Here is a 27,082-nt window from a genome sequence, read left to right as displayed (position 1 = left end):
CAACAGCATGTATATTATGTAATAGCATTGCATTGTCTCTAGCGCTATCTCGCGTTTTTAATTCCTTCTCTGCCCTATTCAAAAAGCTAAGTGTGGGGTTCTTAAATAAAATGACTTCATCCCATTAAATGAGAAATTGGAAAGATTCAGGTAAAGACCTCCACCCCCATGTGCACACACCTTTTTTATGCCTTTTTTTTTTTTTTTTTGCAATGTTCATGAATACAATCCATCTGAACTGTACATGTAGAGTTTTAGTTTTTTAAAAACCTGTCATCAATTCACAAGTGCCAAAATTAGCCACTGCCGTTTGTGAATGCCCGGTTGCGTCAGGAAACCAATCTGAGTGGTAAATTGCTACTTATCCACGTCCTAGCTGTCATTTCTTAAATGCATGTTTCAGTTTTGATAACCTTGTCATTCTGGAAGCTTTGAAGACTTTTAATTCCTGAAAGACCAAACTTTTCAATGCAGTTCTACTCCTTTTTTTTCTAAATAATAAGACTTTTTTTTTTTTCTATGTCCTTTTCTTTAAAAAGCAGATAAATAGCTTCATATGATTCCTTCCTTAAATATTTGGATTCTGTTTTCTTGGCCATTTTACATTTTTTCCCCTTTTTTTTGCAGAAAATAGCAGAGAAATCCAAAGCTTTGCTTCCTAATGGGCAGAGAAATACCAAACAGGTAAGTTCACATGTCTCTGTGTTTAATAGTAAGTACATTGGTAAAAAAGGGCTGTTTTCTACCTCCATCAATGATGCTGAAGAGCGTGGCACTCCATCACTACCTATGTTGAAGCCAGCGAGGTGGTTTTCAAACAGACATGTGTGACATCTTAGAAAAGGGAAGATACAGGACCCAAGAAAAAAGACGTATGAAAGGCCTGTTCAATTATTTTCTGCTTTCCCATTCTCACAGGGCTGTTTTTCCTTTCTTGATGGGAGTTTTGGCGACTCTGAAATATATCAAAGAATGATCCTATACCCCCTTCTCTGGCAGCTGGGCTTTTAGGCTCAGTGAAATCACACTCCAAGTGCAATTCCGTAGAAGGAAGTAAGAGGGCTTTTTATCAAATCTCTGTCCTCATTTTTAAGAGGAATCATGTATTCTGCCTTCTAACTGTGGTTAAATATTATATGCCTATGCAAATAGAGCCTTTTTTCCCCTCTTTTTACCCATATTAGGAACCCTGTAAATGAATAAATACTGTATGTAATCAAAGTATATAGATTATAGTTTTGTGCTTATATTTAGTTCTATATGTACATGCATGTGTGTGTGTATATAAAGTATAATTAAATGTATGTGTACCTGTGCACTCAAGTAACATGATCAAGAGCGTAAAGATAAGTATGGGTATATATATGTATATATATGCATATGTGTGTAGTCTTTCACAAATAGTAATGCAAAATACTATATATGTGAGATGCATGTGTGTGTTTAAGAAATCTCCACATATTTCAATGAGAGGTTTGATGCCAGGAGATCAGTGAGCTGTAGCATGAGCCCAGCAGAGATTAGGTTGGCCTTTAAAGTCCTACACACTCAAAAGCTTTCAGGTATTTGCGTCTAACACCAAAAAGCAGAACTCTATGCCTAATTTCAGTGATTATTTCTGATACTCTTGATACTCCTGTCTTTTCTTTTAAGGGGCAATCGGCAGATTTTCTACTTTCCTAATGAAACTTCATTCTCTACCTTGTTGTTATGCCACACGGTTTTCTATATCCTCTTTAATGTGTATATAAGAAATAGGTGTTCTTTGTAATATTAATGTTTCTTGGTAAAGAAGGGTGGTATGATTCCACCAAATACCCTACCATTAGGGTAAGTCAATGCACCAGAGTTTCGATATTAGATAGGTTTCTGGCAAATACAATTCTGAACCAGACCTTTTTGTTGCTTAATTGGTTTTAGGTGGCAAAGCCAATGAGACTAAGACCTTTGTGTGCCAAAAGGCTAATGTATTCCTTTACCCTTACTGAGAGTTCCCACTGACATCTTTGGAGTGGTTGTCCACAGATGTTGCTTTTCAGTTATGTGTTTATATATATATTATAGCTTTTTTTTTTTTTTGGTCCAGGTGATCTGTATTGGACAAGGGTATTGTGCATGGTCACAAATTGCATATTCTTTAATGGAGGTCAAATCCACTGGACATCAAACATTTATTGGTTTTGATGATTGAGCTCAGAGATAAGGGTGTTTCTTTTTTGCAAATTAGCTGTGATTTGTTTTCATGCCGCCTATATTACACCATTTCTTGTGCATTTAGCCAACTTTGTTAGATTACTGTTGGTGGAGTAGGTTGCAGAGGTGGGAACAGCTCTGGTCTTGGGTGGACTACTACATGGTTGCATGGCCATGGCTGTTCCATATGATGTGGGACACCGCTGTCCATTAACCAGCGTTAATAGGATGAAGAGGGATAATTGTTGCACAGTTGTTGTGCATCCCTGCACCTGGAGGAAGCCTGTATGCAATCAATGGTTTTGGTATAATGAAAATGGTTGTTGACTCCAAAAACAACCTTTTTGGAAAGGAGCTGAGTTTTAATAGGGGGAAAAAACCAAGATATCAGATAAAAGTACTCAAATCTTGAAGGGAAGTGTTGGAGGTAAAGGGAAACTGGATGAAGAACGGGACAGAGACAAACCCCTTTGCCTTTAAACGGGTAAGAATCCAACCATTAGGAGGCTGTAGCAGTAATAATTTGGTGTGAGTCAGACAGCATCAGTAGAAATTGTGTTAAACTGGATGTGCTGCAGATTGTTTCTCCTTGTAGCTGTCACTTGCAAGTGAATACTGGAGGTTGGCTTTGGTGCATTATGAGAAAGATGGGGGTTCTAGAATGTCCTTGGTGAGATGCTTCTGACTCAGAAATAGGCTTGATCACACCCAAGAGCACATACTTTTCATGCAGTGAGACTTGCTTGGGCTGGTGACACATGAGGTTTCCAAACTGCCTGAAAAGGAAGAAAGTTCATTCACATCTGTTTCAGCTTTCCTATATATTTGCAGCGTCACATGTGTCTTTTTTTCTTCCTCCTTCAACTATAAAAAGGCAGAAATTAAATGTATAAAACCTGCAGTGGTGCAATTGTGTTTTACTTATTTTTCCAGCTGCAGATTCGTCAGGACATGCAAAAACCATAACCTGACCACTATGTGCATATATTAAGGTATTAAGTTTAACACTCTATACAGTAATGCAAAATACTACATATGTTCAGGGGACCTGATTTATGGGTCTTGTGAGACTGCGTGGTGAACGTCTCGACTTGGTGCAGATCCAGTCTTGATTCAGCTGCTGCTTGCCTACAGGGCTTTGTTTTAGTTTATTTATGCTTTAATTTATTACAGAAAATTTTAAGAGGTTTGAAGAATGCTAGTTTTTCTATAGGTGTGTCCCTGTAGTTCTTCTCTTCCATTCATGGGTAGGAAAGGTAAGATATTTGGTAACACAAACCCTAATAAGTTCCCTTTAGGGAGTAATTGATTCCCTGGACCCACATAACAGGTAAAAATTGGAAAGTGAAGCTTTGGGAAAATTATTCTCCTGCCTATCGTGGTTTGCTGTAAGTACTGTTTAATTGAGTTTATTTATAAAAGCAAACCAAAGGCATTGATCCAAAATTCCTTGAAGCCTGAAGTTATATAAATTCTTAATCAAATATGTGTTTGTAGGAAGGTATTTGTGTGTAGACAAATCGATGTAGTTCTATCGGTGTGTTACCGCATATATTGAAAGACACAAATTTTTATTACGCTAAATGGTCGCTGTTGAAAGTGAGTTGAGGCAACTATTTAAAATAAACCCTTTCCTCTGGATCTGTGAAAGCAATTTTAAATATTCATCCAGTGGCCAAAATCAGACCTCGGAAGTCTCATTAAGGGAGTGCTCAGGGGAATCCTGGAAAGCAGCTTTCCACTTATGAGAAATGCTGTTGCAGCACACAGCGAAGACGGGAATGTATTTGGTGATATGGTCACTTCTGGTTCCTGCTTACGTATAGGGCAGACATCCCTTAAATCTCACCTTCTCACCCTGCACAGACACACCTTGGTGCAAAGCAACTGTTCCTCCTTCCAGGCAGAGAGTCTGCTGTAGGAGAGGGAATATTTCACGTATTCCCCATAGCAGTGATGGAGAGCCTGGGACAGTGTGGTCAGTGGTAGGAGAGGCTGGACAACTGAGTAGACCTGTCCTCTTGGGCTAAGTCCATCCCACGGTGCAACAGCTGGGTATAATAAAATGTGTTCTAATATCACAGAATAGATTATCCATAATATTGAAATAAAAAATGATAGCCTGCAGAAAACCCACAAAATAGCCCATAATCCCTCTGAGCACAGGAGATGAAAAGAATCCTTCTTTTTAATTCTTTTTAATTATTGTGCATCTACTTCCCATAGAAAAAATAATATATTATTGTGCCTGTGATTGAATAAGTGTGAGTCATATTAAACCCAATAGTAGACTAGGCTGAAAAGTTGAGGACCTCAAAGGATCCATCCCTGGCAGTGCCTAGCAGGGACATCCCAGATTCTGCATCCTTATCGCAACTGTGACATGTCTTCAGGCCACCTCCATCTTTCCTGGATCCTCATTGACCGTGCTTAGCCGTCAGTGCTCTCAACTAATGAAGTGGAAAGTGGGCTTCCTCATCATGTAGACTTTGTGGGTCATTCCCCAAAAGGGTTGGGAGAAGGGGAAGCACAGCTCTGTTTTAGCTGAGGAATGAGTTTTAAACTGAAACCACACCAAAAATCTGAACAGATTTTTTTTTTTTTTTTTAGAGGAAACTTCCCTGGCATTTTTTAGAAATTAAAATTACAGTACTTGATATAGTGTAATGGCACCCTTCTTCATTTCCTGCTGCTCATGGGGAGGGGGAAGGATAATTACAGCTCTGGAACATGGCAATTGGCAAAAGAGATGCCTTTGTTTATTATTCCGTAAGCCTACTTGACCCTTCTCTCAAAGGTCGGTAAATTATGCTCCTTAGGAGCACAAAAATGGGTAATAAACATCTATTTGCATATACAAGCTTCTTTCTCCTGACCGCATCAATTTACTCGTGCTTCAAATGGACTTCCTTCTCACAGGAAGCATCATTTCGCTCTTTCTTCCTGTGTTTATGAAGTTGTTCTTTTTATGTGATTAGAGTGAAATTCTCATTTTGGGGCAGCAAGATCCAATCCTTGTGTTTATGGGAGAATAATTTCATGGCAATAATATCTGCATAAACTGCATATATGTGTGTGTGTCTAATGACTCTAGTTATTTGGGCTTCTATTTTTTACAGGGTCGTTATCATGGTAGATGCTGTATAAGCACAGCTATTAGATTGTGCCACCCTGAGGATCTCACAGATGAAGCAATTGCCAACAGGCTGTTTTGAACAATAATTAACGATGGGTTTTTAACGCAATAGGTGTTCTTTGTGCTGGAATTCCAAAGCTCAATTTGAAACTGGCTTCAACATTTGGGAGAGGTTGTGGTGTGTATTTTTCTTAAATGCAAAACTTAATTTATCACAATCAAAATAACGGCTTTTGCCCCGACAAATGGAGCTTTTTATTTACGTATTTATCTTATTGACTCTAACATCTTATCTTCGAACTCATCCCAGTTCCTAATGTTCCAGTCTGGCTGGTATATCTCAGGAAATCAAGCCTTAGCTTTGGCGATAATATATCTTGCATGTGTGGTAGTAATTGCTGTGTCTTTTCAAGGTCATTTGGTATGCAGCTACTTCTGTAAGAAGTGTTATTTCAGTAACGGCAACTTTGTTTTAAATGGCCATGCATCCATTAAAAGCCATATTCTAATCAACCCACTCCTCTGTTCCTAGAACTGTCAATATGGAGCATTTATTTAAGTGTCAGGTTTTTTTTGTTTTGTGGGTTTTATTTAAGGCAGTCATTAAAGTAATTTTCTTAAGACTTTTTTTTCTTTTTTCCCCTTGCCTGTTTTGGGGCAGGGAAATCGATTCTGATACAGGGATTTAATGAGTGGATGGAAACAGATTCATACCTGATTTTCTTTGTTTGCTCCCTATATTCCCAAGGGAGATGGAAGCTATTCTGAATGGCCCAAAGTACTGCCCTTCCACTGCTTCCAATGGGTCTGCTTTTCTACTCAACATGCCTATGATTGCAAAATAAAATGCCAGTGGGTTTTATAGATGCCGTACTTCACTAACTAACCATTAAGTTCCATCTCTGATATTTCAGGGATGCAGTACTTTGCAACTATAAGAGTTGAAATGAAGAATCCTGCACCCTTAAGAGCAATAAACCCTGCACTGCAGCCCCTTATTCCATATTTATTCTATATTTAAAATGCCAGTATTCCTTGTGCAGCTTGTGGCTGTGCACAGGTTTTGTAGGGCAACGGGAGTGCTCAGGACATCAGTATTGCGTAGAAGAACATGTAAGGAAACCCTCCAAATCCTACTATATCTGTAAAGAAGGTAATTTGCAGATACTAAAGATGTGAGCTTCCAGTAACGTATAGCCCCTGATTCTACAAAAGGAGAAAAACAAGAAAAGACCAAATCTATATAAAGACCTATTTGTATAACCAGGTTTGGGGGGAACAGGACGTTTCCTAAATTGCCCAAACAACTTCAGCAGCATGGATTTTCCTTAGCAATCCCCTATCAAACATCCATCATGTGCTAAGCCTGCTTTGTTTGCCCATGTCTGCTGATGTAGCTCAAAACTACAGCTTGCCTATGTCACCCGAGCAAAGGATTTTGTATTCATTACCTAAGTTTTCTGGTTGGTTGTTTTTTTTTTTCATCTGTTTGTTTGTTTCTTTCTTTGTGTTTTTTTTCTTTTTTTTTTCCTTTTTGCCTTTTGTTCGAATGAGAAAGGACAGCGGTTTTTATGTGGGCAGAGGATGAAGGTGGGGGAAGGGTTTCTTTTGTACGAAGCCTCCTCCACAGCAGCTCACTGGCTTCACACACCGTGCGGATGCCGCTCTCCTCTACCCCAGCTCTGAGTCATCGCTGGAGCCGTCTTGCAAACCGAAGGGCTGTTTTGTCGGGAATGAGCCAGCCTCACCGCCCAGCTCTGTGAGCACTTGCTTTTATGTTCCCAAATCCTGGGGCCAGTTTCCCTCACCCCACACTGGCAAAAGCCCTCCCGCTGGGAGAGCTGGGCGTGGGAAATGGTGATGTTGGGGTTGCATGGAGGCGGTCTGAGGTCATGGGAGGAAACACTGGCATGAATGTGCCTTGTTAATAGGAGAGAGGGCTTTGGCGGAGAGCAAATCCATATTATGCCCAGAGGCTCGCATAGATAACAACTCAACTGGTACCCATGTTATTATTCCTCCATAGTCAGTGACAGCTCTGCAAATATTTCCCCCCATTGCTTGTGATAACTTCCTGTGTAGTTGCAGTGCTCCTTTCTCCTCCCAGCTGCTAAATTTAAAGGATATTGCAAATATTCGTGTCTTTATGCCAAATCAGAGTCATTCATGGAGGCGATCGCTGTGCCTGTAAAGATGGTGAAAGTCTTCCTCACCTGTTGCGTTAGATCTGGCCATGGCCTCAAAGAGTGCTGGATCCTGTTTTCTCACATGAATCGGAGAGGTACTTTATATATCGTTCTTTATAAAGTGCACCAGGATCTGTAAGATCAGGCATGTACTGCAGATGATGTTTCAAATAGTTTTTGCACAGTGAGTGTGGGCAGCGCATTGCTGCATGGTGCCGGTCAACACTGCTGACGGGGATCTATGTATCCCTAGCTATAAGTATACACCTCTACATCTACATTTACGTCTACATCTATGTAAATCTAAATCTAAAAAGAAGTAGAAGTAGAAGAGTAGAAGTAGAAGAGTAGAAGTAGAAAAGTGACAGGTATGGCTGGTTGGATGGATACTCACCTTGGTGGGAGAGCTTCGTCCTTGCACACAGCTTTGCTGGGCAGTGAGGGTCACCTTTGGCAGCCCTGTCAGATCTGTGCTGACAGCAACGTAAGAGGAGAGCAAATGCAGATGAAGATCCCAGAGCTGATGAAACTTTGGCTGGGTCTGTAGGACATGTGTGTGGCCACAATGGCAGTAGTATAATTATAAAAAAACAAACCTCTGCATCAGTCTGCAAGCTTGAATTTTGTTCAGTCTACATCAGTGGCTTTTGTCCCCTTTATATTCCTTTTATTTTTTCCTGTGCAGGACCCCAATGATGTAGTAAGTGGGTGGTTTTGCCCACTGCGAGTAGAAGTGGTTCCTGCTGGCGGGATGGGGATGATCGTACGACCTCATCCACCTCCCCTCCTCAGTCCCACCCGGCAGAAATTGCATTGCAAGAGTCTAAATTGACTCTTGCCCTGGCAAAGATCACGCAGTAACTGAAGAAACAGATGTGAAACCTTACCGAGTGTGTCACCTTGCTCCAAAGTCAATGCAGTGTTATTTAATACATTTAAGCCCCCCTGTGGAGATGGATTATTGAAAGGAAGGAAATTGTATTCTTCTAAACCCACTCTGATGGCTGCATTTATCACATGATTAAATGTGAACGGCAATGGTATTTTCCCATGAAAAAAATGTATGTGGAAATAGGTTAACCCTTGCTTCACCAGGGTGAAGACAAAAGTAATAATTATTGAGCTTTCTAGGGCTCCATCTGATTTGTTTTCAGGGTCTCAATAACCAATGTTATAGTCACCATATATTTCAAAGATATTTAACCCCTTTCACTCCTATGAAGATGTCAGTGCAGTTGCCCTCCCTATACTGTATATCATCCGTGAAATGCCATGGAATGCTCCAGCTATTGCACATACCATCCCCCAGATTGACATGGCATAGTAAAACAGACTTGCTGTCTCAGACTCTTTCAATTGATCCTAAATATTCCTGATTTGCTGCAAACACAAGGAAGCATAAGACCGGGCTTATCATTTTTTATTGTTTGTTCTCTTACTTGGTTCTAGTGCCCAGCTGAAAACTGTAATCCAAATTTCTGTTATTTTGCCAAATTAAACTTCCACTCACGTTTTGGTTTCTTATGGAGTTTCATCTTCACTTTTAATGATAACCCAGGATGCTCATACACCTTTGGAGTTAAACCATAAAGCTGGACATATATCAGAAAGGTAATTTATATATAGTACACTGGGATCTGTAAGATAAGGCATGTGCTGCAGATGATGTTTCAAATAGTTTTTTTTAGCTTACAGCAATAGTCTGGGTGATAAATAAAATAAATGTGTGATCGCCTAAATATGGACGGTAGTTCTCCCTTATAACTCTCTCAAACTTCTCAATTTGAGAAGGCACCTGTGTAGCAAATAATTCCCTTAAGTTTAAGAGACTTCTTCAGCTATGTCTGATTGACTCAAATCTGAAATAAGGTGATGGATCACAACATAAGCCTAAAATTCCGAGGACATGTTCCCATAGATGGAATGAAATGGGAGTTGGATGCGATGATCCTTATGGGACCCTCCAACTTGAGATATTCTATGATTTCTATGAATGAAAAGACTGAGCCATGAGTGTTGCTCATCACTGCTACTGTCAGGAGCAAATCAACATTGCATGGCTGGTACCTGCTTAGCATTGCCCGTGTGCCTTTTCATGCCTGTAAACTGTGGAGAAATCCCGAGGGGAGTGATGTTCCCAAGCTATCATGGGTGTTCTCCTCTTGCTGGCATTCAAATGGGCAATTTGTCATTTCAGCAGCAAGATGACAAGAGCGCATCTTACTGTTTCCCCTGCAGTAAAGCACAGTAGCGCTTTGCAGTGTTCCCTTCATTAATCCTGCTTTAATTAAAGCTGGGTTACCATGCAGTACACTGGGATGAGCTTTAGGCAGTTGGCCACTCCAGTGAGCCTGGAGTCAAATGGGTTTGGTGCAAAAGGACTTTTACCTGTCTCCCTGCATCAGATAATGCCTCAATCTCATCCCTTGACTCTCTGTGCTCAACTTGAGTACTTACCTTCTCCAGATGCTGCAAAGGAGCTGGGAATGGTAGAGCAAGGAACGTTTTTCCCTCATGGGTCATTTTCCCACATGGATACATGGATCATTCATATATTTTACACAAATGCAGTATTTCCCATGATAAAAGAAAAACAAGTTCCTATGCTATTTATTTATTTATTTATTTATTTTCATGTGATGAATCAGGACCTTGTGAAAACAGCCAGTTGCACTGCGGTCAGGGCAGCACTGCCAAGGGGGACTGAGTGAAGGAAAGCCAACATTCTGCCCCTGTTTGTGCAACTTCCCAAAGCAAATCTCACACCACAGACAAGAAGGTTCCCAAGGTTCTCCTTGGCATGGAGATCAAAGCATGGGAAAGCCTATACAGGTTATACCTCTGCACGGAGAAACTGGCTGGAAATAGGTCAAAAAAAGGCTTATTTCCATGTACCAAGATTTCTATAGGGCAAAGCTGAAGATCCTGCTTCCAATTTGTGGAATCTGGATCTGTTGCAAGTTGTGGTTTGCATACCCCACTTGGATAAAATGAAAAGCTTCAATTTTTTATTTTCTACCTTCGCTTAGCCTGTAAGCTCCTGAGTGAAATAAAATGATTGAGATGGTTCCTAGAACCTTAACTCAATATTACACTTGATACAACAGAATCTCTTGATCTGCGGAGTTCCTTGCTTTAAGATCTATTTCCACTTCCCTTTCCCCTTACTTTCCCTATTTTTTCTGTATGGGATTACATTTGCATTAAGACCTTAGTCGTGGCGTGCTGAGAAACACAGATGATTGCTTTAAAAAAAAAAAACCCAGCAAGCAAAAATAAGTAATCGAAGCATCTGCTTGCAAACACAACTGATTTCTGGTGAGTGAGGAAGGTGTTTTCTCCCTTTCTGTGCCCAGCAGTTGTTAATTGGTTAGGTGATTTAAGGAAAGGGAGTGGGAATGTGGCTTTTGTGTGCAGCAGGACATACTGACCTCTTCTGGAGGCTAAGGACTGGGACGTTTGATGGCCCTATTGTGTGAGCTACTTTGTTGACCCCTGTATTCAAGCGTGATTTAAAGCACTACTGAAGAGCCAGGCACCAAAAAAAGCCTTTTCCAGCAGTTGCTGGGGATAGCCTGAAGGAAGCTGTGGATGCTGCACACTTCGGAGTGCCATCTGCTGGCATCGGACTCTGTTGGATACAGGAGCCTTGTTTTACAGCACTGAGATGAGAAAGGTGGTGGAGAAAGTTTGATGAACCGTCGATGCTTGTTGTCAATTAATATCATTGAGATGAGGATAAAATCTCAAATTGGAGTGGAATAGGATGTTTTATGCTTCTGTTGAAAGCAGAGTTCCTGCTTACTAGGTGGTGGGAAATTGTAATAAGTTACCACCTGCTACATATTCTCTCTGGAGCACCCACCATAAGAAGGACATGGACCTGTTGGAGCAAGTCCAGAGGCGGTCACAGAGATGACCAGAGGGGGCTGGAACACCTCTGTTATGAAGACAGGCTGAGAGAGTTGAGGTTGTTCAGTCTGGAGAAGAGAAGTCTCAAGGAGACCTTAGAGCCCCTTCCAGTACCTATAGGGGGCCTATAAGGAGATGTAGGACTCTTTGTCAGGGAGTGTAGTGATAAGACAAGGCGTAACAGTTTTAAACAGACAGAGGGGAAATTTAGATTAGACATTAGGAAGAAATTCTTCACTGTGTGGGTGGTGACACACTGGCCCAGGTTGCCCAGAGAAGCTCCATCCCTGGAGTTGTTCAAGGCCAGGCTGGATGGGGCTTTGAGCAACCTGGTCTAGTGGGAGGTGTCCCTGCCCATGGCAGGGGGTTGGAACTAGATGATTTTTAGGGTCCTTTGCATTTGGAAACTATGAAAGCTAATTTAGAGCTGATCAGTAACATTATCACTAAATATTTGTGCCAGGGACCAAGGAGTTTTATTTGTTTCCTGCTGTGACGTTGGGAATTAACAGAGGATATCAAAAGGAAAGCTCAGAGATGTTAAACGTAATGATGTTGGATAGATATGAAATACCTCACTCCCTCCTTGGATCTTCAGTAGAAACTCAGGGAAACAAACAGAGCAACGCAGCACACCACTCCTTTTGCAAAATGCCTTCCTCTCAATGTCTACAATCAGTACATGACTTTCACGAAGAACTGAACTTCCTTATGCAGCATGGCAACTGGTCCTCTTGGCAGGTTGCTCCACTGAGTATGACAAAATGTCTTTGGCTCCAGTGCAGGACAAGCGATGTGAGAAGACCACTTGTTTGCAAAATTTTTTCCATCAGGAAAATTCCTTGCACTATGATTCGCTCACACCGTATGTGGGGGAATTAGAATCTGGGTGAGATGCATGAAGGAAAACCCCCAGGAGAAGAAATGATTTGGCAGCTGATCTGTAGAGCTCTTTCAGCCACCTCTAAAGAAAATGCTGTGATGTCAGTATCAGTTTCATTACACATCTGGGCTTGACTCATCTGCTACGGTAAAAGAAGAAAGAAACCCAAAGAAATAATTAAAGTTCATTATTGCATGTATATGAAATAGCATTATTAAAGTATCTACCTCACATTTATTTATAACCCTTCTTCCTGACAGAGCCTGACATGTTTCGCAAACACCACTGAATGATTATATATTCTTTGCCCAAAATCTGAGGATGTTGCTCTGCATTTTATTCATCACTTGTTCAGTCAAAATTTATGTTCCTGCACAATCTGTAGATTTTCTGAGATCTCTTTGTGTAGGTACATTACTCATGAGACCTACCAGGCACATTTAGAATAAGTTGGGGTGGAAGGGCTCAAATTTCTTTCTGAGAAAGGCAGCATTTTCTGAGGAGTTCCTGGGCCACTGCATGACAGGGTGAGACTGGAGGAGAATACCACCATCGTCACCACAATCCAATGGACGTGTTTTAGTTAGCAGGATGGAGTTATCAATAATGACACTTATCCAGGATAACAGAAGTAACATGACTTCTCTTGGAAAAATTCCTGGGACTTTGGGTGGTACCCAATGCTCAGAGGCTTTTGTAAAACTCTGCCACAAGTGGTTTTCTACAAAATTAAAGCACATGTCAACATCCCCCCTCAAGGGCTTGTCTCTTAGTTATGATCAGACCAGTCTCAGCCATTTCCATTTACCAAATGAGACCTGAAAATAGATGAAAATGCTAAAATGGATTAGAAATGTGGCTTTGGCATATTAGTACAGCTGTGTTTGAGCTAAGCAGCAGCAGGGGTAAAAGGATGGGCGAAGGAAGCAAATAGAAAGACTCCAGCACAAAGGTGATGTAAACCCATCAGGGACTTTAAAACGCTGAGCCAGATCGATGCTCCTTTACTGATGGAAAGTGTCACCTCCCTCAGCAGGCAGTGTCAGTGGTTCGTAGAGCGCTTCCCTTGGAGAAAATCAGTGTGCAGCCTAACGATTATGATAAAATATGCAGCACTCAGTCAGGTTCCACAATTTGGTGTGGAAAATATATGTCCAACATTAACTGTGCCAACAATTTCCTCACTCAGTCTAATCTCAGTTCAGTAGAGAGTTTAGTATTTACCTGGAAAGAGAGTTTTTTTCCAATGTTTTTCTTTTACCATTTTTTTTTTTAAATCTCTATTACTGAAAGTCCCCTGGGGCAAGAAGGTTTCCTTTCCAGAAGGTGGGCAGGATGTTGGTTTGTCTTCAGAAATTAGTGGTAAACACTTCCCTAAGAGAAATTTCTGTCTATAAATGGGATTTGCTCCTCAACCACTGTGGACTTTAGTCTCCAACAGCTGGTTTGCATATGGTAATGAAGGAGTAACAGCAGTAATATGTAGGCTTCCCTAATGGCTACATTGGTTTTGGAAAGATTTCCTGCCTTCCTTCTCCCATCCTTGCTTCTGAAATATGTTATCACTATTGAGGTTTTCATTCCCTGTGAGGAAGATCTGCAGATGGTCCCATCTCAGATCCTGCCTTACCTGAGGGGGCAATCTGTGCATTTTGGAAGCATCCCTGGATCTGCCTTTGGGCAGATGTTTTCTTTCCTTTTTGTCCCACTCTCCCCCTTTACGAGCATCTTCTGTGTTCTTCATTCACTCTTGCTAGTCCCTGCTCTCTTTTTTGGTTAGCTGTCCCTCTTCCTCTGTCACTCTCTCTCCTTTTTCCCCATCTTTTGTTCATGCCATTCCCCTCTGTAGAAGTTTTGGCAAAGAAGTGAGAGCAAAGAGCATTGAAGCCATTTCCTTGACATGTGTACCCCTTTTATAGCATGTGATGTGATCAGTCGCATTTCTGCCCATAACCATATTAATGTTTAAATTGTGCTTATTGATGTAATGATACCTATTGTGAGACTAACAATATAAATATACTCAAGGAACAGCTAGGAAAACAAGATAAGAATGTCTCAATGCCCAGGGGACATACACAGGGTGGAGAGTAATAGGGAACACTATGTATTTTGCTCATCAACAATTTTTCAATAAAAGAGGATTTAAAAACTGCAGCATTTTTCAGCATATTAAGTGTGTGGGGCTGAAATGAATTGGGATAAGCTTGTGCAGTGACTCCTTTCTATCTTTTAGCAAACTACTGACTCAAGCTTAGTTTATGAAGTTCCTCTCCTCAATGGAGCCTGTGGAGGTCCAAAGTGTTCTCTGCAAATATCACTCTCTTCATATTTGAAAATTTGAAGCAACATGAAACAGGCTTGATCTGGGATTAGGAGTATGAATGGCAAAACAGAATCTTCTTTTCATTTATTCTACTTCTGTCTGGTTTCTACAGTGTCCTTTAGGAGGACAGGGTAGCCTATTTGGAGAGAAGAGTAGCAACCTTCGTTACTCAAAGGTACAATAGTTATGTCATGCTAAAAAGTAACGAGCTGAAATGAAAAAAAGAGCTTCAGCACAGGCGTTCTGAACAAATATTTAAATATTCATAAAGCAAAATAGAGGTGGTAAATGACTTCTGAGCAGTCATCATGGGAAGATAAAGGATCAAAATAGTCCTCATAGATATCCATGAGAATTTTGCTATAAGCTTCACTAGGATCAAAATTCAACTCTCAGCAACTAAATCCCAGGAATTATATCTCTGTTTTCTTGGTGTTATTCTTTTTCTTGGTCAGGGCCCCTCCTTGTTGTAACATGAAGGCTCAGCCTGGAGCTTGGGAGAGAGAAAGGTGGAATTTGTGAGGAAGCCAATTTTAACACAGCAGCTTCCTCACTGCAGAACATCCTTCTTGGGCCATGTTGAGCCTCCCTTGGTGGATTTAAATTGACCTTCAGACTTATTCCTACCTCTTGCATTGTTATGAACGCTAAATCCTGGAGAACTCGTCTGACACATTTCATGGATAATCTATGTGTCTGTTCTGTAGACTCTATAACATCTTCAAAAGACACAACATTGAGCATCTGCTTTCTCCTCTATCCCCACCACTGGTTTGTTTCTAATGAAATATTTATTAAGAGAATTATATTTGCAGGCAGAGAAGGAGATAATTCATGCGAGCAATCAGCTCTGGGTTAACTGGAGAATGAAAATGTCTTGGACCGTAGCAAAAACTCATAATCAAAGGGCTCCCCAGCTATCCATCAAACAATCAATTACTGTATCCATTAGTCCCCTTTCACCACACATTAGAACAATTTACTAGACATGCTAATGTTCGGGTCATTGCTCCTTAAGGATGAGCAAATAGCAGAGGCATCTATCAAAGTTTTGATGCAGTGTGATCTCACACAGTGTGAATATATAGACCACTTTGTATCCTCATGGTATTATTAAGTCTATTAAGGACCTGGTCTGTGAGGGAGATGCTGGTTGCCTCCAGATGTCAGCAGCTGGAGGAAACTTGTCAAAAGAAAATCAACATTTCATATGGTTCAGCCTTCTGTGTGGTGAGATAGAAGGTCCTGTGTGAAACATGAATAAATAAACCCTATATCAGTAAACTGTTTTGTCACTTCTTGGTTACACTGACGAGATAATTCCAAACATGTTTTCTACTCTTAAATGTGCCATGTGGGGGAAGACAGGATTTCTCCATGAAGTGGGAATCCAGGCAGGTTCTAGAGCACCATCCCAGATCTGTCTTGCCTCACTGTCCTCATCCAGTACCCGATAAATCTAGTAGGATCTCAAACCATCCTCGTCGAAAGAATCTCTTTTAACATTTCCACAGCGTAGATTACTACCTCTGAAAACAAGAAGACTCTTTTACAATCAGTGGAGAGAAATAGGCACTTCTTAGTGTACCCATCTGAACTAAGTAGGAAGAACTGTTCTCTAGAGAAAAATGAAATAAATATTATATATTGTCTATGGGGTTTTTGGTGCTGTTTTTTATCTTGCTTTGTTTTGTTTGTTCTTTTTTTCCATAGTCTCCCTTGGCCACATCCAGGCATGTGAAGTGTAGGTCTCTACTTCTCAGCCTGACATTCAAGGCTCACTTTATAGTCTACAACACGATCTCATGTTAAGTAGCTGTCAATCTTTTTAATCTGGAGAACAGAGCTCTTATCTCCATTGACTTTATTGACCATGTCTCCACTGAATATAATAGGAGCCTTAATAAGGAGCTTGGAGGTCAGTACTTCCAGCATGGCTATGTGAAACTTGGTGAGGTGGATTTCTGGCAGTTCAATTTGGCTGATGAATTCGAACACAGATATCTACTGAGCAAACATCTCAAATTAGTGTTAAGAGGGTATCCCAGCTACATGCCTATACCTCCAGTCCTGCATAGCATCTGCCTAATTTATCCCTCTTTTTACACGACACTGAATGGGACACTTGATATCACATGACACTTGAATGGGACAACTAGGACAACAATGGGACAAACTGCCATCTAACTTTAGGGAACTCAACAGCAAATAGCTCCTTGTCTCTATTAGCAGTTTATGCAGCTCCTTAGAAAGTCCATGGAGAAAAGGCAAAAAAAAAAGAAGGAAGGGTATAACTTTTTGGGGTTGTATTGCCCTCTGTCGAAGCCCTCTTCACTGTTTTGAGCAGAGAAGCAGCATAAGAAAATATATTCCCTGAAAACACCCTTCCCATGGATCGCTGTGGGGCGTTTCTCCCCCATCCATTGTGGGGGAGACACTGGGCTCCTTGGGCTCCTTGGACAGAGAAAGGGGACAGTGCCACTGGGTGAGTTCCTGCACCTATGCGCCCACCCCTGTGTGTTAGTTAGGAACTTCTTGTGAAGCGTGAAGTCTTAGGTTATGTGATAAAAAGCTCATCTCCACACACGAAAAGAGAACTGAGGAACAACACGTTACAGGCTGAGAGAGTTGGGGTTGTTCAGCCTGGAGAAGAGAAGGCTCCAGGGAGACCTTATAGCAGCCTTCCAGTACCTGCCTTGCATGCTCTAGTGGCAGAGATTGTAGGTTGTGTGGTTGGACTTGATGATCTCAAAGGTCCTTTCCAACCATGAAGATTCTATTCTATGATTCTAAAGGGGGCTTACAAGAAGGATAGGGAGGGACTCTTTATCAGGGAGTGTAATGGTAGGACTAGGGGTAACGGTTTCAAAATCAAGGAGAGTATATTTAGATTGGATATTAGGAAGAAATTCTTTACTGTGAGGGTGGTGAGGCACTAGAACAGGTTGCCCAGGGAGGTTGTGGATGCCCCATCCCTGGAAGTGTTCAAGGCCAGGCTGGATGAGACTTTTGGCAGCATATATCTATGATATATTAGAAAATACTGTGCATCACTGTGTGGGCTGTAGGACCTGGAGCAGCTTATTGCTGAGACCGTAGGTCCTGATTTGCAAAAAGGTAAGCTAAAGAAAGCATTTTGAGTAATACGTAGTTATTTCATAATTCATTATGAAGCTTGAGGTGTAATGTCGTCTTCAAAGAAACAGCAGAAAGCTGTTGTCTTTCTACTGAGTGGATCCTATTCCAGTGTGGTTTTGGAGCTAGAGGTCTATTTTGGTGAGCGAAAAATGGTTTTAATTAAGCGAGTATGTCCTAGCCTTTCAGAATCTGTTAATTTCTCCTTTATTACTGTAGCAATGGGAAAGTATCCAGATTTGAGCCCTTTGAGACTAGGTCAAATAGTTAGGAAAATTACCAAGAAGCAACAAATTAACCAACCCACCAAAGCCCCATACAGCAGTTTTCAGAGTAGACTTTAACATGTGACAAAATTTCTCCTGTGTTTGGGTGAAAGTTTCCAACAGAAATGTAATTTTACGGCACAAGCAATGAAGTCTTGGAGTTAATGGCTTGGGAAGGGTATTGGTATGTACAGAGAGAATAAAAAAGAATACAAACAGGGCAAGTAAAATAACAAGGTATAGTCTATAAACATCAGATGAGAAAATGAGGGAGCTAAATTAAGTAGTCTAGAAGAAAGTATCAATAGAGACATGATTACAGTCTATGAATACTTTCAAGGTGAAAACATAAATGACGATCAGGTGAATTATTCACCGAATTAAATGATAGAAGTCAGAATGGCCTGATGTTAGGAAAGAAACATGTAGGTTAAGTGCTAAAGTGAATAAAGATCAGTTGTGTGGATGGTTAATGCCCCATCAGTTTGGAAAGTCAATAGCACAGTTAAAACATAAGTAAAATAAATAATAATTACAGTCTGATAAAAACATGTGGTAGAAATTATCTGAATATTTATCTGTGTCCTCTCCTGCTTCTGACACAGTTAAGACATTTTCCTGATGTTCACCAGAAAAATGCACAGATTTTGGACAATTTTGTTACATGTCACTTTCCGGACATGTTGAGCTGAAAACCTTTCAGCATTTTTTATCTTAATCCTTTCCCTGAATGTTTTATTTTGCAAACATTTTAGGTAGCATTTCAATCCTCATGAAAGCCTTCATCAAACCTTTATGCTAATCGTGCGGTACAGGACTGAACGCTTGAGCTAAAGAAAGGTTAGCATCTCTGTAAGTGTATATCACAGAGACAGCACGGAGCACATGAGGATAATAAAGCTGGTCTGCATTGCTTTCCTTTGCTGGCACTTCCTATTTCTTGTCAGTCTTTGGAAGGTTAAATTTACTTCATTTTCCCCTATGAAGAACTCACACAGGACAAATTAGCAAACTGTCGAATTCTTCCTATTTAATTCTCCCTGGACAAACTAATTCAGAAACAAGATTTTGTTTCCTTCAGCAATGTTTACACTTCCCATTTTCATTATTCCACTTCGCAGGCATTTTGGCCACAAGTATGCACCTGTGACTAAATTTACCGGATATCTTTAGTTTCTCTTTCATGAGACCTTATCTAGATCTGTAATAACTAGATTGCTATTCTGGAGGAAAACTGTAATTTTCTTGCTGCTGTTCTTGTGTTTTTCTTTAAACCGGTAAATATCCTGACTTCATTTGACTTGAAATTCAAGTTGTCACTCTTCGTTTCTCTTGAGTTGTTTGGTTGTTAAATATTTCCAGTAAACCAGTGTCTTCAGATCCATGTTGCTCCTTGATTGTACAGAACAGAAAAACCAGGGCAAGCATTTTACTCTCTTCAGTTGAATTTTATTATTTTTTTTTTTTAAGGTTATTTACAGATTGGGAGATTAGACTATGTTAAACAGGGACTATCACTGGTCAGGAGAAAGAACCAGACTCATTCCTTTCTGCATGGATGTGTCTAGGACAGGTAGGAGCAATGGGGAAAAGTCCCCATTGAAGTTTCTGGACTTTAGAGTAGGCACTCTTAGATGGCAACCATTTCACCAATTTAGTTGAAAATGTGATCTTTATTTCACTGAATGTATTTCTTTAGGAACAAATGCCTCAGACCTTTGGATTGCCAAAGTCCCTGTCTAAATAGGTTCTTGTGTGACATAATTATACACTTAAGAATACAGCTACTAGAAACAAATGCTAATTTCCAAGTATCTTCCTTTCCTCCCAGCACTGCCATTGGATGATTGTGTCCCATGAGCTGGAACATACCACGTTTGGAGGAAAAGCAAAACAACAAAAAAAAGTTTGGTAGGAAGCATAGGGAGACAATAAAAGGAATTTCTGTTTGTTAGGCTCTATGCTTTCAGCACACACCTTGTTAGCTTGAGCAGATATGTCACTTAAAAGAGACCAGGGAATTTGCCCCCTAAGCAATTCTTGATTATAGCACACAGAAACAGTAAGTAACATTGGAAAAAAAAAAAAAAAAAAAAAAAAACAAAACCAAAAAACCAAAACTGCTTGGTTTTGCTGAAGCCCTATTCTTTTTCTAAGTTTAAGGAAAAGCCCATAAAGACTGTGCTTACCCGACCAAGTTATTTTCTTGACCCAAGAGGAACAGCAGAACCTCTATAGTAAGCATAGACAGATGTGCTCTTCCAGATACAGCTGAGCTGGCTGAAAACACAACACACTCAAGCTGTGTTGGGATTGACTTCACAGCTCTGCTAACAGGCTGGGGTTTGTGATTGCTTCCAAGTCCATCTCTAGCGAAACCAGTGGAGAAATATCCATCCACCTGTTTTTACGGTCACCTGCATGTATAACTGATGTGGAACAAGGGGCTTTCACAAAAAAGGACACGCCAGGATCACTTGCCAGGATTTATCCTTTGTTAGATAATCTAAAAAGGGACCCTAGAAAAAAGGCAGGAAAATCGTCAACACTACCTCTGTCAGAGAGCAGCTCAAAGTAATTATCTAGTCTTTCTTAAAGATTACTTCCTCCATCCTCTTTGTGGTGTCTTTCCTTTCCTAAATCTTGTTTTATTTGAGATGCTTATGACAAGTTCAGCTCTGGCTAGTTTTGGTCAAAAGACCTCAGTATAATTAGATGTTCCTAAAGACAGAAAGTTTTCACTCAACCTGTTGAAAAGAGAAGCTAGGGCGAGCCCTTTCCATGCTGTCTGGTCGATGTGAATGGGTTCACCAGAGGTTGACCACAGATCACATCACTGATCCCTGACAGCCTATTGTATAGCAGCACTGAAAGATAGTCCCAAATTAGATTTTCAGAATTTTCATTTCAATTCAGTTTGTGTCTCTTGTTTCTCTGCAGGTGTCTGTCTTTTTGTATCTTTTTAACATTTTTATTACCTTTGCTTGTATTTTAATTAAAACCAAAAATGTCCCGAAGAAAAACAATTAAGGGTTTGTGTATAGTATTAGTGTAATACCTAACAAGCAGCTGCCTGCAATCAGACTTGGATCAATAGGCTTTATTGTAGCAAATTCACAGGTAAATTTAAAAAAAAAAAAAAAAAAAAAAAGAGGTTTACACGGCATTGAGGAAGCATGAACTTTTTTTCCCCCTTCTCCCATCACTGCTGTGCACATATGAAGGGTCTTCCAAAAACACTTGTTGAACTTCCCACATTCTGGTGTTGATCTGTTTGATTTCCCTACTGATGCCATGCCATGTGGTGTGTGCTGCTGACTTCACGCTTGCTTGGATTGATTATTTCAGATGGGACAAATCCTGCCCTAGATTCCACTGACTTGATTTTCCCTCTATTGAGAGGTTTCTTTCTCAAGTGGAGATGCCACTTGGGAGTCACAGATTAATTGTTCAGATGGACTCTGCCGGGCGCTGACTTTTGTTTGATCATTTTGTGTAAATCACTTTGACTTTTCATCTTACCAGCCTGTGATAACCCTCCTGTTTTATTCTGAGTTAGTGCTGAGAAAACTTTGCTGTGAACTGAACCAAAGGACTAAGCATCTGTTGCGACAGAAGACAGATCATTTATGTCTTGATCGCTTTTGGTGAAATCCGAGGGACAACAGAATCATAGAATCAATCATAGAATCATTGAATTGTCTAGTTTGGAAGGGACCTTTAAGATCGTTAAGTCCAACCATCAACCTAGCACTGCCAAGTCCACCACTAAACCATGTCCCTCAGCACCACGTCTACCCATCTTTTAAATACCTCCAGGGACAGTGACTCAACCACTTCCCTGGACAGCCTGTTCCAATGTTTGATAACCCTTTCTGTTAATATTTTTTTTCCTAATATCTGTCGTAAATTTCCCTTGGTACAACGTGAGGCGATTTCTTCTTGTCCTAGAAGGCTGCTGAGAAAAGTCTGTAAGTGAAAATAGGTTATGTTTGCCTGCAGAGGCAGTGCTGTTGTCCCAGTACAGAGCTCGTCATTTCAGTGCTGCAGCATCTTGCTCTTTTCTCAGTACAATGTTGGTGTTAATTCGAGCTGGGGCTTTTCCATGGGTGGTGCTAGAAGCTGTGGTGGGGTGAACAGGAATTGTCCCATCCTGCCACTCCGCACTCATCCTCCTTTTTCTCATCTTCTCCCACAAAGGTGGAACCCCCTCTGTCCTGGTCTGAGGTACAACAGAACCAATTTTCTGTTCAGTAATTAACGGTATGAGCTTCAACAAGGCCAAGTGCCAGGTCCTGCACTTGGGCCACAACAACCCCATGCATCGTTACAGGCTTGGGGCAGTGTGGCTGGAGAGCTGCCTGGCGGAAAAGGACCCGGGAGTTCTAATTGACAAGTGGCTGAAGATGAGCCAGCAGTGTGCCCAGGTGGCCAAGAGGGCCAATGGCATCCTGGCATGTATTGGAAACGGTGTGACCAGCAGAAGGAGGGAGGTGATTGTCCCCCTGTACTCAGCACTGGTGAGGCCACACCTTGAGTCTTGTGTCCAGTTCTGGGCACCTCAATACGAGAGAGATTTCGAGGTGCTGGAGCAAGTGCAGAGGAGGGCAACGAAGCTGGTGAAGGGCCTGGAGAATAAATCTGATGAGGAGCGATTGAAGGAGCTGGGACTGTTTAGTTTGAGGAAGAGGAGGCTGAGGGGAGACCTCATCACTCTCTACAACTACTTTGTAGAGAGGTTGGTGCTGCTCTCCTCTCACAAATAACTAGTGACAGAACAAGAGGGAAGGTCTTCAAGCTGCAACAGGGTAGGTTTATGCTGGACATTAGGAAAAAAATCTTCACAGAAAGAGTGGTCAGACACTGGAATAGGCTGCCCAGGGAGGTAGTGCAGTCACCATCCCTGAATGTGTTTAAGACTCGTTTAGACGTGGTGTTAAGGGATATGGCGTAGGGGAGAACTTTGTAGAGTGGGGTTGATGGTTGGACTCGATGATCCCAAGGGTCTTTTCCAACCTAAATGATTCTATGATTCTATGAATTTTACTTTGGAGCTGAGCTTCTTCTAACTAATTTAACTCTCTGAAATTAATGACATATTTTTAAGAAAGTGTCCACTTCCAGAGTGATGAGACCTGATTGTTTATAATTTATACCAAGGAATGCAGAGGGTTGTTCTTGCTTATGCTTACGGCTATAACCAAGGTCAGCTCACTTTGTTATTTGCCCCATTGGAGGGTCAGAAGCGGAAAAGCATTAAAGGGGTCCCACCTGCAGGGCGGAATGGACAGGACAGGTGACACAAAACTGACCAACAGGGTATTCCATCCCGTCTGCATCACGCTCAGTATAAAAGCTGAGGGATCAAAGGGTCAGCCCTCTTCCTCCAGTGGGTGGTGTCCAAGGAGGACTCTGTCTGTTCATCTGCCTTTGATCCCAATCTGTGTATTCCTGAATCCAGATCCAGAATCCAGTTCCCGTCTGTCGCTGAGTCCAGTCTGGAACTTTCCCAGGGCCTCCCAGTGATGTGGTCGTCATCCTGGGAGCTTGATACAGTTTTGCATGTATTGTATATATTTCATTATTTTGTTTTTATTATTTTATTAATATTTTCATTAAGGTAGTTTAGTTTCTTTTTTAACTCATAAGTCTCTTTTCTCTCTCATCCTTCTCTCCCTGAAGGGAGATGTTTTCCCTTCTCTGATGGGGAGAGAAGTAAAAGAGAGCAACTGTCCTTCATTTTAGTGGCCAGCCCAGCCCAAACCACGGCACACTCTCACAAAGGGGCAGGACCTTTGTCTTGTCTCTCCATCCCCGTCCTCATCAACTGCCCACCTACCCTCACAAGGCTCAGCGATGCTCCTCCAGGTGGTTGGTGAAAAGCTGCCTCTGATTTTTGTCCAAATTTGGGGTCAGGCGTTTTGGCATGAGCTGAAGTGGTGTGAACACAGACAGTGCAGGGGCTGTGAAATGGGTAGATGTTTTGTAGAGCTGTCACTAAAAGAGAGTGTTCTTCAGTACCAGGCTGGGAACATATGTTTGGACACTGAGCAGTTCACTGAAGCCCTGCCAAAGGCCAGTAATGAAAAGAGATTAAAAGACTGGTGCCAAAGAGGTTTTGTGGAAGTCAACCATATTTCTGAAAAAAAGTGGCTGAGCATTCCAAAAAACTTGAGAAGGAGACAAGAATTAATAGGAGTGACTCTCCTCCAAAGCGTGTGGCATAAAAACATACTTTGGGTTTGCCACTACCATGTAAATCCAAATTCTCCATTCTGAATAGCAGCTACTAGGATTCAGTAAATCTGCACATTTTCATACTTTCCATGTAGTACAAAACCAGTTAATGTCTTGAAAGAAAAAAATACATACTTTTTATTTCCAGTGTCTCCCTACTTTTCCACTGCTCCATGCTACACAGTCGCACTATGCCCATGCTCAGGGTTGTCTCTGCTGCAGGGAATCAAACTGAATTCATCTCTTGCCTCCATGTGAACCCAGGAAAAAGACTTCTCACTACTTTTTTTTTTTTTTTCTTTTTCAGTAGACAGGTGTTAAAGAGTAAGCCAATGGCACATTCTCCTTCTTGTTTGCGTTTACAGCAGGAACCTGCTCACCAGCTGTGCGGCAGAGACAACACGGGGCCTTTCTAGACAGTCTCGATGTGTCTGTGAGCTCTTTCAAGACTGGTCCACTCACACAGATGCTGGGTGCTTCAGACGTTCAGCGAGGGAGCTGCGAGCAGGGGAGGTTTCTGCCTAGCATCAGGATCCAGAGATGCTGTACAGTACAGCTCTTAGCCAGCAGTGCCAGCCAAAACATGGTGCCAGCAGCAGGGTTGCACGGAGACGAAGATTTATGAGAATGTAATTCAGACAGCTAGGAAAGGGCAGGAAGCAACTTTAGGAAAGTGATGCCACGATGTAAAAATACCATCAAACACTCTCCTTTGTGACAGTCTTAAAGGAGCGTTTATCCACTTGCTCTGCATGTGTAGAGATGCCACCTGAAGCTAGTGATAGCACAGGCAGTTGCCTTTGAGAAGGATGGGTTTAGACATGCGTGATCAGACTTAAGTCATTCAATGAAATGGGTTTGAAAAGAAAAGGATGTTAGATTACACAGAGGGGAAATTATTTATACCTCTCATTGCTGGGGCTGTTTCGCTGCACTCATATTGCCAGGGGACCATCTATTTGCATGGTAGCTAAAGTTGCCGAATCAAGAGAAAGAAAAGAGAAGGTCTGGAAATAGGAACAGGAAACGTTGCCCCTTCTTTCCCTTATGGGGCATCTGTAAGAATTATGCAGGGTGAAAATACATGACAAAACGTAGCCCTCCCAATCAACTGAAGTTTGCCCTAAAAGCTGATGTTCTCCATGGGCAAAATATCAGTGTCAGCCACACCATCTAAGCCTGGCAGGAAGGACATTCCTCTTAAATTTGGTCTTCACCTTGGGGTGAAAATATGCTGTGCTTCTTAAAAGCACGTTGGTTATCAGAGAGCTAAACCTCAGGCTCCTGGCTTACTTTCTTTTTCTTCATCTACCACAGACATGTCATTTAATTCTCTCACCCTGAGCACAGTAAGATCGAGTCTGAACTGGAGCAGCCCTAGGTGATGAGGTCAGGATTTCTCGGAATGAATTTGGCGAAGTAATAAAGTCTTGAAGGAAAAATAAAGAAGAAGAAAACAGTAGGAAGTATGAACTAGGTACTCTGTTACTAAGTCTCTTCTAGTTCCAGGAAACTAAATGGATTTTCTTATTCTTCATGACTGCAGAGACTTGAATGATTAAATTTATAAATGCTGAAAAACGACCTGGCAAAATAGTTTCTGCTATTACATTTTCCCTATAACTAGTAATTTCTTGCAGATTCCGTAGCAGGAAGCTGGTAGAAATGGTGATTTTCTTACTCAGTTTCAGGTTCACATTATTCAAAAGTAAACAAGTTGATGAAGAGTAAAGACAGGAACACATGAGAGGTTCTATTTAATTTAAATAAAAATGCACTTCAACCCTTCCCTTTATGCTAATTTCCCCATGCTGTTTTTTTCTCATGCTACATTGGTGCAGAGTAATCGAATTTACATAACTTGAAGAAAATGTTGAACGCATTTCTGTATTTGCACATGTTAGTGATGCATGCAGGGAGGACTGAAAATATCCCACATAAAAGTTGTCCTTGTTACAGTAGTTTTAAATGTGCCCATGTTTGAGCGAAAAGGAAGATAAAGCAATGGTTAATTTGTGATTGCATTTCTTCCCCCGTTGTTGTGGGAAGCTCCTCTGGTAAAATAACAGAGCTCAGGTTACCAATCACTGCTTCGATCTTCTGTGCGAAAGATAATGCAAAGTTGTAATATCACTATTTCACTCCTTTAAAAGATTTAGAAGTCCCAGGCTGCTTGTTCTGTGCCTGCCTGAGGCCTTTCTACCTGTAATTGCTTTGGGCTTTTGCTCGGCGCGATACAGCTCTAAATCTCATTGAGTCTGCAAAGTTAGTTGTTGTGGAAGGATGGTTTGAGAAAGATCATCTAATCCGATTTATCTGTCTTAACCTAGCAGTACGCTCTAGGTTCAGCAGGCCAAACCGGCTGCTCTGTGCCATTTTTGTCCCGGACTTCTTGCAGTGCCAATGTACTATTAAAAATGTGTCAGACACAGGCAGGCAGCGTAACTACAGCAGTATTCTGCACAGTGGCCCTCCATGTAAAGTATTTTATTGATCTTTAATGCAGGCACTCCGGCCTCATTATTCTACATGCAATAAAACGTGAATCTCTGAGCCTGGATGCTAGTGAGAATAGGATATCCTCATAAAGTGTATCCTGGCTGTTTATATGCCTATACATACTATAAAGCAAGAGATAAACATCTCTGCATTTGCATTTTGTGTGAAAGCCAGAGCCAAAATGATACCCGAGGAGATGTGATAGTTTGCAGGAGGTGTGGGAGGTGTGTTGATCACTGCTTGAGCTGGCCATATCCCTGCTAGAGGTGCAGAAGGCTTCTGGAGATTGGAGAAGACAGAGCAACCTTC

At 41.3% G+C, this 27,082-nt stretch overlaps 1 protein-coding gene across 8 annotated transcripts in view; it reads left to right on the top strand.

The window, feature by feature from the left end:
• The window catches only part of TSNARE1 (t-SNARE domain containing 1), a 521,888-nt gene that overhangs the window by 242,904 nt on the left and 251,902 nt on the right, over positions 1-27,082 (top strand). For all 8 annotated transcript variants that reach the window (XM_074577946.1, XM_074577941.1, XM_074577945.1 and 5 more), the window contains one exon: positions 628-684. In XM_074577946.1, the coding sequence (XP_074434047.1) occupies positions 628-684 (57 nt within the window). The remainder of the gene's footprint in view (positions 1-627; positions 685-27,082) is intronic.

This window comes from Larus michahellis, chromosome 2, assembly GCF_964199755.1.
Source record: "Larus michahellis chromosome 2, bLarMic1.1, whole genome shotgun sequence".
Taxonomy (NCBI): Eukaryota; Metazoa; Chordata; class Aves; order Charadriiformes; family Laridae; genus Larus; species Larus michahellis.
The sequence above is the reverse complement of the archived record's forward strand: the minus strand, read 5'-3'. Positions and strand labels throughout refer to the sequence as shown.